Raw genomic sequence first — 14,126 nt, forward strand, 5'->3', positions numbered from 1 at the left:
AGTGGAACAAGGAACTGGCTTTTTCCGAATCCTAACGAATAGTGGCATTTCCCAACCCTGACTTGTGCACTCCTGGAAACTAGGGCTCCACCCTAACCAAGCCTCCAACGCACACGAAACCCACAAGCCCACTTGTCAACATTACCGATTGAGTCTAGATAGCTTGGGGCCGGTATTCCTTTCGTCAGATCTGGACAAAAATAGACTCCCAAGACTACAACCAAACTCTGGAAGATGCCAAGGGTTCTGTCCCCTGAGAGCCAAAATCAACTCCTCCCATGCCAAGTACTCTTTACCTGATAACGTAGCCATGCCACCTCCTACTCTATCATCGGTCGACTCTAGCATGTTAAAGTCACCACCCATACACCAGAAATATGCCTACGACAGGAAGTGACGAATTGTACTCCATAAGGTGGCTCTACTTGCTGCCACATTCGGTGCGTGGACATTCGGGAAGCTGACATAGTCCTCTCCTATCCTGATGGTTACCCATCAAGCCCATCTAGTGACAATGGTGCCTGAGTCAACCAGTGCCGGAAAAAGCTGTGGCAAAAATGTATACTCCACCCTGTGTCCCAAAAGGGCCGGAAGAGTGGGATCATAAGGTGTAACTCTTGCCCTGCAATATCTTCCCGCAGCGGTGGGTCCGTCCCTCTGAAAAATGGTGCTCTTGTAAGAGGATGTCAATGGGTCATGTGAGGCACTAAGTTTGGGGAGGCGATGCAAATACGAAGGGATGGAACCCCAACCATCCTCACAAGAACAGAGGCGGTAGTGGGGGGGATTCCATCAGCCTCCCGATAACACCACCTATCACCAGGAGGAGAGGAAGGTATTCCATCCTAAGAAAGTAGACTGTCACAGGAAAGCCTAAGACGCCAACCAAAGGATCAAACACTGGGTCGAAGCCGTGCTGCCACCTCACAAAGAAGGCCTGGGCCGTATGCAATGCGATAGGACTCAACTGCATGACTCTGTCTGAAGCTGCAGGCAAATTGAACTCCAAGGGGGAGGCAAGGACTGTTGCAGGTGGGCAACAGCGAAGGATGGGGAAACGGCTGGCGCAGGCGATGGAGGGACGGAGGGAGGGCGATGGCGACAAATGTGCAAGGGGGGAAGCTCCAGCTTCTCGTTTCAATTGTTGATTATGTTCTTGCAAACAAACCACATAGGGATGCATAGTAGAATCGAGCTATACTTTTGTTCTCCTAGCTTTATATAGCTGCATAACAGAATCAAACAGAAAGTGGCCTAAAATGATAATAACAACACACTGCACTTAATTTGAACAAAGAAGTGTAAATTAAAAAATCGAGAGATAAAAACATACCTTACAATACCGAAAGAAAAAATGTCCCATTCTGACCCTATAGATTCTTCATCAACAGACGTATAAGGTGCTCAGTAACGTGCTCCCCTTTACAGCAGAATTTCCTGCCAGATCCTATCATGAAGAGACTGAACAGCTGCAAAATTATTTTTGCTTGATCAGACATGCAGCTTGCTCCGAATAACACGCTAGGGGCTAAGTCACATGACTCATATTTTCAAGGGCTGCCATGTGAACGGGTAGAAGACATTGAACGAGCTGATAAGGAAGCTGTTGGGCTTGCAAGGTCTCCTCTAGACCATTCAACCAACAACTTCTGTAGGGAATCTTGTGCCATAGTAAGAAACCAATCATTCTCTGGTAAGACACTGCACAATCGATACAGTAAAGAAATTAAAATAGCTCTTCTACGAGCTAAAGCAGTGCAACACAAGGTGCATGCAAATATTCCAAACATGAGCTTATGTTTTTCAGGACTACCTATTTGGGTCTAATCCAGTTCTGCTAAATGCTTCCACAGCTCTAGTGATTATGTCAGCAGTAACAGCTCGTATATGCCGACTAAGACATCTCCCATGAGAAGCTATCTGGATAACAAACTGCATGTCGAGCACAAACTGATGCGTACAAACAAACTGTTAGAAATTCAATATACACCGGCAATAAAAAGAGCGAAAAGTCCTAAAGGCCAAATTTCTTATCAATAACGAAATCCATGAGTCCACTCTCACAGTAACAATAAAGTAAGATGCATACTTGTTGCAAACCAGCTTGACCTAAAGCTATGTTGCCATATTCCATCTCTTCCCAGAAATCCTGATCATCAGATATATATATTACAAAGGTTTCGAGAAGCCTCATAAGAAGCATTGCCGTCACTCTTTCCCTTCCTACCAGTACATCAGCTGCTACATGGCTCAGCTTGTTCAGTTTGAAAAACAGGTCCTGCATCAGAAACCAGACACGGCCGGTTCACACATAATGGGCTTCTCTTTTTATCCATAAACAAAACACTTCAGATTCCCAACAAGAATTTGTGATTACAAGGGAAATATGAAACCATGTATCACACCTGAAAGATTTGAGAAGGCAAGGGCTCCGAGTTAGCACCATCATTCTCCAAGTTTAAATACAAGTATACACTAAAGTTCGCTTCCCCCTCTTCTGAAAAAATGAGATCCAGAACTTGCTGCTGACAGTAATGGTCACGAAGCTTCTCAACCATACGCTGCCAACGCCGCCTCCACTCCCTCAGTTCGGGCATCCGAGATGATGCAGTATTGGTCCTATCCGGAATCCGTTTACGCAACTCTTCTTTGCCACTGGTTGATTGTGCTGGTAGCACCTTTGCTGCTGCTCGAGGTAGGATTTCGTCTGCAAGGGCAGAGGCATTTGCCAAAAGGCCTAACTGTTGATTCTCCATTTCTGCTAGTTTCACAGTCTTATTGTCCCTGTGAGTGCTTAAGCCTTCATCCACTGGACCAGGCACAGCCATCATCAGCATGTCAACATAAGATTCAAAAAGCTGAACTAGGCCATCCAACATAAGGCCTCCTAGTTGCAAATTAATCAGAGGGGCCACATCATCGAAAAAATCCTGCAGGATACAAACAATTTCTGTTTAGCCTGGGGACAATACAACTCATAGGGGAAAACCACAATAGAATGGATACTATAAATGAAAAAAAAAAAAAAGAAGAAGCTTAATTACAGGTTCAAATACATGTTTGGCATCCTTGAACTGCCCTTTGAAAATTTTCATCTTTTTAAGTCACTGATCAATCAAAGAAGCAGATCAAGTATGTACACTAACCCTACAGTAAGAGACATAGTTGTCCCGAGCTTCAAGATGTGCCAGATATGCAGAACACCATTAACACCTGCTCATGTTGCTGCATTTCAATTATGCACAGAGGAAGTACTTGATTTCACAATTTATCTGGCTCCATACCAGATAAGGTCAACCAACAAGGCCAATGACAAGGAGGTGCACCATTACAAGGGCAAGAAGGGAAAATTAGAAATATTTCAAAGAGGGAGTTGACATAGGAGTCTCAACAATACAACTTGAGCTCTAAGCAGTACCCAAGTGTAAGTCCCTGATTGATGCTTAAGATTATGACACAAGTGTAGAAGTGATTAGTTAACTAGTGATTAGTCACAAGTGATACAGAAGAAATCCAGAAGGTTCAGCCGGTAGCCACTTTTTGAATACTAAACATCCAAATGGGATCAGCCATGCAGAAATCTCTCTGGCAGGACACTAGACATTCTTCTCTTGACTTACCATTGCCTGTGGATTGTAATGATGGACCGTATAATCTGAGCATACAACATGGAATATCTCCTTATACTCAGGCATGTACATCAGACAATATGCACCCATCTTTAGAGAAAGCAACAGTCACCACGCATAAGTCCTAATGTGGAGATCAGCCTACAAAGGTGCATCCTTGCATTTTTTAGCATCTACAGCAGTCAGTCAGCAATACTTGTGCAGAATTTTATATAAAAATCCACATGAAACATTTTTTTACAGAATACCTATAAGATCATACCACTATGCTATATTTGTTCCCTTTCAAAAAAGTCAGCCCACATAAAAGAAGTTGCATGTGCTGGAATTAAAGATCAACAGGAATACTAACTAGGCCTGAATGCATGCTAGAAAACGCTAACAACCAATGGACATTATGTCATAAAAGTTGTTAGATCATGGCCCATAAGAGCTGAGTGCCAGGAGCCAAGAGGGGGTTCTTCATTACTATCCTTGGAACAACGATTAGAAAAGCACAAATCACCAGACTACTCTCGCAACATCAACTTGGGCTGCAGGGATAGTCACCACCTTAAGAGCCCTGCTAGCACCATTGAAAGTGCTCAAGCCTCTTCCTAGTGAATGACATGTGGCAGCTGGGTGGGAAATTAATCCCACATGCAAGGGTTGTAAAGGCTGTGCGGAAGTATAAGAGGTAGAAGAAGTGGGACAGGTCTTCATCCCCATGCACTTTTGCGGGTGGCTAGGAGGGGGCGGTGGGATCTCCGCACTCAGCCAGCCCCTCCGTGGTTGCTGGAGTTTGACATGGTATTGGAGCCTGTTCAGTGCTGAACCTGCTGGTGGGTGTGTTGGCGCAGCTGTGTGGGGGTACCTAATAATCTTGCACTACTGTGTTTGATGGTGGTTTGTCAAATCCCCACCGGATCTCCTCGTGATCGTTCCTGGTACGAGACTCGAATCCTGCAAACAAACAAATAAACAACAAGGGGGTGCAGGCCTGACTCACCTCCCAACCATGACAGCCGTGGGTGAGCCCACAGTCTTGGCTGTCCCCACCGAGCCACGAGCTGAGCTAACTAGGTTGACGTACCGACCAATCTCCTCCTCGCGACGTCCCATACCGCCACGAAGCTACCCTCGCAAGCCTCGAGATTGTTGCCAACCTCGGCTGCGTAAAGCAAGTGCACGTCTGCACTAGATCCAGGCTCCAAGACCATAGAGCTCTCACAAACTCCCAAGACTCTCTATATCCCAATAACTAACCTTGGCCACCCTTTTATAGGCTCTTGGCCGGTCATCGGGCGTCCACACTTGGACGCCCGCCCGTCCATACTTGGGTGCCTGCCCGTTAGTTTATCCCTAACTCAGCTCGTCAATCAGCCTGCCTAGCTCCAAGCTTCCCCAAACCTCGAAGCTAGTCTTGCATGCGTGTAGCACACGGTAGATACACACTGTGCACGTGACATACTTCCCTTCCTCTAAGAGCTCACTCCTGAGCTCACTAAAAAGCCAGGATAATCTCTCTGAAGAGTAGTCAATGTCTCCCATGTAGCGTCCTCCTCAACACGATCCTTCCACTTGATCTTGTATTCCGTGATAAGCGTATTACGCAATCTTCTTTCACGAAATCAAAGAATCTTTTCAGGTTCGTGCAGAACAAATGTCATGTTCTATCTTTCTTTCTCTCTTTCTCTCTCTCTCTCTCCACCCCCAATTCCTCCGAGAGCGGCCAGCTGTCATGTGCACGCTGGGAGCAGGCAGATTGGCGAGCTAGAGTATGATATGTTGTGGGCGGACATGTGCTTTTTGGTCCGCTATTGATATCGTGTGTTTTTTGGGCGTTCCTTCTCTATTTATTGGGGGAAGGGGTACCAGTTGGGCACACACCGACGGATGGAGCATAAGAGTGCAAAGCGTGTGGAGTAGGAGCACCATCGCGGAGGAGGCCGACGTCCTTGGGGGACAACCCCAGGTGGTAGAGGACACCGGAAGAGGACAATGGCAAGGCACTCACGAGAGCATGACGATCTAGCTCATGGCTCGGTGGGGACAGCCAAGATTGTGAGGTTCGCTCACGGCTGTCATGGTTGGGTGGCGAGTATGCCTGCACCCAGATATGTTTCTTCCACTTTGCCTTCTAGGGTTAGGGTTCGTTGCTTTGTCTTGCTTTTCATGGCTGTTTTTCAGGTTTCCTTCTCAGAGAGATCTCAGGATTTGACAGTGGTATCAGAGCCTCTCCGGGAGGAAGATGCGAGCAGGACACCTTCGGGTGAGTTCTTTCTATGTTTCCTGCAGCGTACATGTGTAGGTTTATTGCAAGATGAAGAGAGAGACAGAGAAAGCTAACGGGTGTGCAAGAAAAAGCACCATGGATGCACGTGGTTTTTATCATAGTTGTTTCTCGTACGCGTACGAACCTATTCGTACGTACGAGTCGTACGGTACGATACCGTACGAATTCGTACGATATCGTACGGTACGAGTTAAGTTTTTTTTTTTTTTTTCCAAAAAGTTTTTTTTTCCTTGAAAAAAAAATTCCAGATGCTAAAAAAAAATAGAAACCCTGCTTTACAAAGATCCCAAATGCTAGCAATACTTCACAACTTTCGTGTCCACTAAGTATTCCATATGGGGTTGTGGAGAGACCTAAAAAATCTGGCGAGGTAGACTGGTAGTGTACACTTGATTGGTAGGATGAGAGAATCTTGCTACATCACTTGGGGATCCCTGGTATAGGTAGGCTAGACAATTAGATTCTCAAGTTATGCACAAGGGAGAACATTTGGACATGGCCATTTTGATCTAGAGAGGAGTCCCTAAACTTATCACCCTAGATGCACTCCTCGTATTTGTGCAAGGACGGTCCCTTAGTCATAAACGCTACACTGGGAGACCTTTGGTATTGCATTACCCATCCAGGTTCTTTTTTGGAGACAATCGGGAGATCCAACCGGGAGAGACACATATCCATGTACTGGTTTCTCAAGCACTGTAGACTCCTCCCCTCCCAACCTTCCCTCACATTCAAGCTTCAAGCTCCATAGCTTGTAAGTGTAAAAAATAAAAACCGTATTTTATCGTACCGTATCCCAAAATTTCATATCGTACCGAATATTCCCGTACGGTATCGTACCGTACGGTATCGTATTTTCGTACCGTGACAACTATGGTTTTTATGCCATGGTTGCTATGAAAAAAAGCGCCATGTTTGTATGCCCGTGATGGCTGTGGATTTGTGTGATTTGGGCTGTCCTCCATTTGCTGCTGCGTTGCTTTTTGCATTGCTTTTGCTCGCGTAACTGTGGGCAATTTGGTGGCATGGAGGCCGGCCTAGATGTGGCCAGCCAGCCTTGTGTGACCAGCAGCCAGCCCACTGCTGTGTGGCTGGGCTGCAAGAAGGCGGCCAAAGGCCAGCCCACAAGGCCGCCATGTTCAGGCCTGTGGGCAGCCACAGGGCAGCCAGACAGTGCGGGCAATAGGCATGTGCAGGCCAGCCAAGTAAGGCTGCTGTGTGCAGGCATCATAGACTAGCCCTAAGGCGGGTGAGAGGCTGCGGTGAAACCCCACAGGGCAGCCGTAGGGGTTACTGTGTGCAAACAATAGCCACAGGGATGCTGAGTAGGGGTCACCCAAAGCAAAGCAAGGCCAGCATGGCGAGGAAGCGCAGCATAGAGAGAAGAAAAGCATGCTATCGCATGCTTGCTGCTGTACGAGCAGGCAGAGGCCCATGTGCAGGCCACCAGGCAGCCACAGGAAAGCAAGGTAGGTGGCAGCGGCACAAGAAAAGCAGCAGCCAGAAAAAAGCTGCCCGCTAGGATAAGCGCCACCAAACCAAGGAAAATTTAAAATTATTTTTTTTTTTTTTAAAAGAGAGAGCCGCGATTAGCACGTTGTTTTTTTTTTTAAAAGAAACAGGTACGTTTTTTTTTAAATGGAAAAAAAAACACCTACCTTCCCGAAGCTGATGGTGCGCGTTGTCGTGCCATGGCACGTCTATGGTGTGAAACCATGCATATGAGGCCATTAAATGCAAATCCAGATGCATGGGATTAAGTGCCATGACTTGAGTCATTATATGATGCCTAAGTACATATGTTCATATTGTAAATGAGGTTCAATAAGACGAGCTGAGACTGAGCCAGGTCTCGAAGCCTCTGTACATGAGTGTGGTGTGAATTATGGAGTTTTATGCTTATGGTAGACCTTGTAGTAGGGAACACCCTTCTCAACATGTATGGAAATGTGAAAGCATGTATGATGTGAGGATTGGTTTTGAAGAATGCCCTTTTGAGATATCGTGTCTTGGAATGCCATGATTTCTGTTCTTACTCGGAATGAGCAAAACAAGGAGGCTCTAGTTTTGTATGATGAGATGCACTGTTGGAGGCTGGGGGTTGGCCTGGGCATTAATAAGGCAATGATGAAGCTAATGGAGGGAAAGGTCTTGGGTGGTGGCTTTCATTTCCATCACCCAGAATTAAGAACAAGGCTGACAGATGGATACTATGTAATGGATCCTGAGAAGACAGTCCAGCTAGTGAATGAGAACACCATCTGTGTGTGCACGATTCTAGGTTCCACATACAATGGGGAGTTTGAAGATGTGAAGCGTTTGAATGATCTGCTTTAGAAAAAGAACAAGGAAACAAGATGGGACACTCCAATTCATGTGGATGCGGCCAGTGGTGGTTTTGTGGTACCATTTTTGTACCCGGAGATAGAGTGGGATTTTAGGTTACCATGTGTGAGGAGCATCGATGTGAGTAGTCACAAGTATGGCCTCGTGTACGTAGGGATTGGGTGGGTAATATGGAAGAGCAAGAAAGACCTGCGAGAGGAGCTCATCTTCCACGTGAACTACCTTGGGGCAGACCAGCTCACCTTCACTCTCAATTTCTCCAAAGGAGCTAGCCAAATCATTGCACAGTACTATCAGCCCGTCCGTCTAGAGTTTGAGGGTTACAAGAGTATAATGGACAATTGCCGTTCCAATGCCAAGATGTTGTGTGACGGGATTCTCAAGACTGGGAGGTTTGATATTTTGTCAAAGGAGGTGGGCGTGCCAGTGGTGGCATTCTCTCTCAAGGACAAGTGCGAACACGATGAGTATGAAGACAACCTTCGCAGGTATGGTTGGATTGTGCCTGCCTACACTATGGCTCCGGATGCACAGCACGTGAGTCTACTGAGGGTGGTGATCAGAGAGGACTTCGGCTGCACCTTAGCGCAGACGCAAGGTGGCAGCTTGCGTGGCATGCGAAAGAGGAAATTTCCGATTAATAAGCTAAAAAAAAGGGAGGCGTAGTGTATTCGAATCGGGGGAAGCTCGAGATTTTAGCTGCAAAAGTGAAGGGCCCCCCAATCTCTTGCGAGAAAAGAGAGAAAAACCAGAAGCAGCGCATATCGAAAAGGGGAGGTGTGCAAAAATCAGAACCAGACCGGAATACAACCAGAGTTTTAAAATTCATGAGGGTGGCAACTGTATGGGGCATCTTGGATTTTGATTTAAAGAGGAAATGAAGTGCTATCTAGGGATATGATCTTCAAGAAATCTCACAATACATGAAGAAATCGGAATCTGGCGCATACGGCCGTGAAGCAAATAATGAGAAAAGCGAAAAGCGAAAGCCAAAAATTCGCTTCTTTTTTTTTCTGAGATAAGTGAATTTTTTTTGTTTTTGTTTATCACTTACGATTTTCAAAATCGTAAAGCCCTTAAATAATTACACTATCTTTTTTAAAGCATTTGGGGATAAGGCTTTGGGTAAGCTTTTTTTTGTTGTTTTGGAGAATCTTGGGACTTGGAATTAATTTTCTACTCAACTGGATTTTGGAATGCTAGACATGGAATTTTCAAAAATCACATGATTATGTTGTACATATGCCATATGTCATCTTTTGCTTGTGAGTTGTTGGAATCTGAAAGCAGGTTTTCACGAGATCAAGAGACACCTTGAAATGATGGAATTGGTATTATATGTTATATGTGTGGTCACATGTATATGGAAATCATTTGTAGATTGTGTTATGCCTACATGTGATTGGTTTGAGGCATTTGGAAAGAAGAATCAGGAGATCTATGCTTGGAACTGGTCATGCTCTTGACACACAATTTATGTGCAATCATCAAGCTGAATTTTGGGATGTATTGAAGTGAATTGGCACATGTACATGTCAACAAAAATGGTGATGTCTTATGCTCCTTGAGGAGCTATCTGTTTTGTTTCCTTGCTGAGATTTTGGAAGCTACTCTCACAGCCAGAAGTCTCGCACTTTCCCAGCGATACTGCCCATGTCACGACAGCTCTTTGGTGAACCCGACGTGAAACTGCTGGGGTGAGAGTGTGGTGAAATACACAGGGAAGCTATGGCTGAGAATCCTGAGGGTCAGGGGGTTCATTTTGACCCTCGAGTTATGCAAATGTTTCAGATGTTTACTATGTATATGCAACAGCAACAAGCTGCTGAGAGGGGACAAATTTCCACGACCAAAGCACTGCAGTCAATTGTGAAAAAGGTGGATCAATTTGATGGTAAGGACATCACAAAGTACCTGCGCAATTACACAAAGGAAATGGAGCTAAACAGGGTGACTGAGGAGGATATGGTTCGAAGCTTTGAGCTGGTATGTGTTCCTGAAATACGAGAGCGCATAAGAGGATTACAGACAGCACATGGTGGCAGAAATTGGGAGGAGTTCAAGCTTGCTTTAAAGGATGAATATTTCATGGAGGATTCCGAGCGGGTGACCAAACGAACTTTCTTGGAATGGGTCACAAAACCCAAAATGGGAATTTCTGCCACAGAGTTGCTAAGAGAGTTTGAGAAGCGCTATGCCCAGCTGTCAAGGATTGAGCGCACAACCTTGGACAAGGAAAAAATAGAGCTCTTCTTACAAGCAACTGGGAAAGATCTCCAAGAAAAACTGAAAATTCTCCTTGAGGATAAGGATACAGAGCAGGGAATGATTGGAATGATGTCGAGGATGCGGTCACCATGCTAGCAAAGCGACAGCGAAGGAGAGATAAAATGGTGATGAGCTCGGCAACTCCTATAACTGCTGGTATCCCTGAGAATCTACTAAAACCAGCTGCTGCAATCCCAAAGGTAGAAGGGCCGATGGATGAGCTTATTAAAGGCATGCGAGACCTAAAATTGAAGATGTCTAGGATTGAGGAAAAAGGGCTACCATTAGGGTAGGCTTCTATGCAAAGGCCTCAAAGCAAAGAAGGGTTTACATTCAGATGTATATGGTGTGATGACCCAGAACATGCAAAGAAAGACTGTGCTAGCTATAAAGAAGCCCTCAGAAATCAACTTGTGTTTTTCAAAGATGGGAAAATCCACCTTACAGAGACTGGTCTTCCATTAAGCACAAACTTTGGGAAAGGAGGGATGAAAAAGCTGGTTGAGGATATGGCTGCTAGCCATGCCATCTCTATGGTTGAGGCAGCAACCTATGGATTAAAGGGTGGCCAATCAAAGCAGGAATCTGAGAATGATGAAGATTATGAGAATGAAGATTTTTGGCCATCAACAATGGAACTAATTGCGTCAAAGAAGGTGTCTAAGCAGGCTTTGCATGAGGCAGGTGACTGTATACGTCTTGAGACTGGCTGGGAAGAGCCTGTGGATTCTTTATCTGTTCATGCCTACATTGCAAAATGCCAAAATAATGAGGCACAGGTAGAGGAAAAGCGTAAGAGGGAAAATGAGGAAGGAGGGCCATCAAAAAGGGTCACTCGTGGTAGTGAAAAGAAGGATCCTGGGCCATCACATATGCCTCCACCGCATAGCAGACCTCCACAAGAAGTATCAATGGAAGAAGTGCCAGCAAAAATGAAGCATGAGAAGGAGAAGGGTAAAGGGAAAAGTCCACTCTACAAGCTTCAATCTGATATTGAAGCCGCAACAGATCTCAAAAAGGTACTTGAAGAGAGGATTTTAAACAGCAGGGTGGAATTTACACTAGGGGAAGTCTTGTGGATTGCAAAGAAAGAATTCCATGATGAGATAATTGATATTATACGAAGGAAAAGGCAGTCCATAATTGAATCTATTCCATCACAAGGGGAGGCAAGCACTTCCAAGACTCATGGAGTCCAGGTACAGCAAAAGGAAGAGAGAGAAAATGAGGTGGAATGTAATCACTCTGCTGAAGGGGCACGACAAGTGCGCTTTGTGGATGAGGATGATGAAAAAGAAGTTCTTACAAAGAGTCATTACTCCAGGAGCCATTGGGCAAGAGCAACCACTGAAACCCTTGTCAAGATAGGTGACTTGGAAGAGCCGTATGTCGCTCTAATTGATCATGGGTCTGAAATAAATCTTATGGCTAAAAATCTCTACAACAAATGTAAGTGGCCAATGGATGTAGATCATGGGTGGACGATTAAAGCAGCTAATGACTCATCTGGAGAGCTCTATGCAGCCTGTCCAAATGTAAGGGTAACTATAGGGGATGTGAAAGATGATCAGAACTTCTTTGTTCAGGAGATGTCATCGTATCCCCTCATCCTTGGGCAACCCTACATTACAGCTGTGAGGATGGAAACAAAGGTTTTGGATGATGGCTCGGCATATGCAAGAATAAGGAGTAAAGATGGTAAGAAAGCTGTTCAGTTCTTGACAGTTTGCATTAACCATGAAAGGAACCGTGAGTCTCTTCGAGCACAATCACTCCCAAAGATAAACAGAGAATTCATGAACTACAGGGAGATGAGGGATTTTGGCCAGGTGTCATTGTAAAGCGGGATTCCAATGGTACAAGGGAAAATGAGTTCTCGCAAGACTCAATCAATGTAAATAACTTTTCAGCAAATTTTCAGGGATTTTCTAGCTATGGGTCACTGGTCTTTGTAAAAAGCAAGGACTTGAAGCGGGGTATGCGTCGACATGTACAAAATGAACAAAAAAGTCTTGAGCAATGTGGTCTTTTGGAGAAGAATGAGTTTATTTCAGGGGTGCTTGATGAGGTGTCATTTGTGGATACTATGGATGTGCTTTTTGCTATGGGAAGAGCATGCTTACAGGGTGGAAATGAGATGATAGAGGTGTCATCTGTGGGGATGTATGATATAATCTGGGAATTTGAGGGGATGGAATGTAAAAACATGAATTGTGAGATGGATGCTCATGTTGATACAAAGTACAAAACAGTTGCAAAGAAGGTGAAACCAGTTGCCTTGCCCTTGCCACCAGGAAGCAAGGAGAAAATAGATGAAGCCTCTATGCAACCGAATCTCAGAGATCCGAAGAAAATTGGGCATAAGTTTACACAGGAAACCCTAAAAGAGCTGAAGATTGGTGAAAAGGATTTTCTGTTGCTAGTTGAAAGGGAATGCTTTGAGGAGATGCTTGTAAAACATGGGAAAGCCTTTGCTTTTCAGCCGCATGAGATAGGCTGTGTTGATCCAAGTGTAACAGCGCCAATGGTGATCTTCACTGTACCACATGTGCCCTGGAACCTGCGGCCGATTCCAGTACAAAAGACTCTCTTGCCAAAGCTGATGGAATTACTAAAAGAAAAGATCAGGATGGGAATTTTGGAGCCATCATGCGCTCCATATTCCAACAGATGGTTTACCGTGCCAAAGAAAAATGGAACATTGCACTTCATTCAAGACATGCAACCTGTAAACAAAGTCACAATCAAGAATGTGGGAGCAGGTCCGATTGTGGACGAGTTTGCAGAAGCATTTGCAGGGAAAGCTATATACTCTATGGGTGATCTGTATTTGGGATATGATCAGTTTCAGCTGGATATACAAAGCAGGGACTTGACCACAATGAAAACTCCTTTGGGATTGGTAAGAATGTGTACCTTACCACACGGAGCCACCAACTCAGTGGCGCATATGATGAATGGAATGAATAAAGTCTTGCGAGACTTCATACCACAAATAACTATGCCTTTTCTGGATGATGTGCCAATAAAGGGCTGTGATGAGAAAAATAAAGATGAGGATTTGGATTCGAAGGGGTGCCGCAAGTTTGTGGCGAATCATATAAAGGATTGTGATATGATTCTATCTAGGCTTGAAGAGGTGAATCTTACTTTATCTGGACTGAAATCAGTGTTTGGGGTTGGTGAAGTGCTAATAGTGGGGCATCTTTGTAGTACTAGTGGACGCCGACCTTGTCCAGCCAAGATAGATGCAATACAAAGAATGAAAGAGATATGCATTAATGTTACAGAGCTGAGGAGATTTCTTGGTGCATGTGTCTTTTATGTTATTTGGATCCCACATTATGCACATGTAGCAGATCCTCTTTATCAACTTTTGAGGAAAAATCAAAAATTTTTGTGGAGTGCAGTACATATTAAAGCTATGCGGAAGCTGAAATGTTTGCTCCAATCATCACCTACTCTAAGGAAGGCAGATTATGAGTGTGGCAGGCCTGTGATTGTTACAGTTGATACTAGTCCTACTGGGATAGGATGGGCAGTAGGGCAAGATGATGAGGATGATCACAGGTATGTAATCAGATTTGGAGCAAAGGTATTAAGCATTC

General features: G+C 44.8%; 1 protein-coding gene and 1 pseudogene across 5 annotated transcripts in view; one reads left to right on the forward strand and one right to left on the reverse strand.

Moving 5' to 3' along the window:
* The window catches only part of LOC147626346 (exocyst complex component EXO84B-like), a 60,268-nt gene that overhangs the window by 12,734 nt on the left and 33,408 nt on the right, over positions 1 to 14,126 (reverse strand). For 4 of the 5 annotated variants that reach the window (XM_086816495.1, XM_086816494.1, XM_086816497.1 and 1 more), the window contains exons 4-7: positions 2,406 to 2,930; positions 2,090 to 2,278; positions 1,814 to 1,950; positions 1,334 to 1,701 (exon numbers count right to left, since the gene is read on the reverse strand). In XM_086816495.1, the coding sequence (XP_086672621.1) occupies positions 1,551 to 1,701; positions 1,814 to 1,950; positions 2,090 to 2,278; positions 2,406 to 2,930 (1,002 nt within the window). In that variant the 3' untranslated portion in view covers positions 1,334 to 1,550. Of the gene's footprint in view, positions 1 to 1,332; positions 1,702 to 1,813; positions 1,951 to 2,089; positions 2,279 to 2,405; positions 2,931 to 14,126 lie in introns of those variants that run through there. The other variant, XM_086816496.1, reaches the window with a different exon arrangement.
* LOC147626347 (glutamate decarboxylase pseudogene) lies at positions 8,262 to 8,916 on the forward strand (annotated as a pseudogene).

Source organism: Cibotium barometz, chromosome 22, assembly GCF_041138505.1.
Source record: "Cibotium barometz isolate CiBa-2024 chromosome 22, ASM4113850v1, whole genome shotgun sequence".
NCBI lineage: Eukaryota > Viridiplantae > Streptophyta > Polypodiopsida > Cyatheales > Cibotiaceae > Cibotium > Cibotium barometz.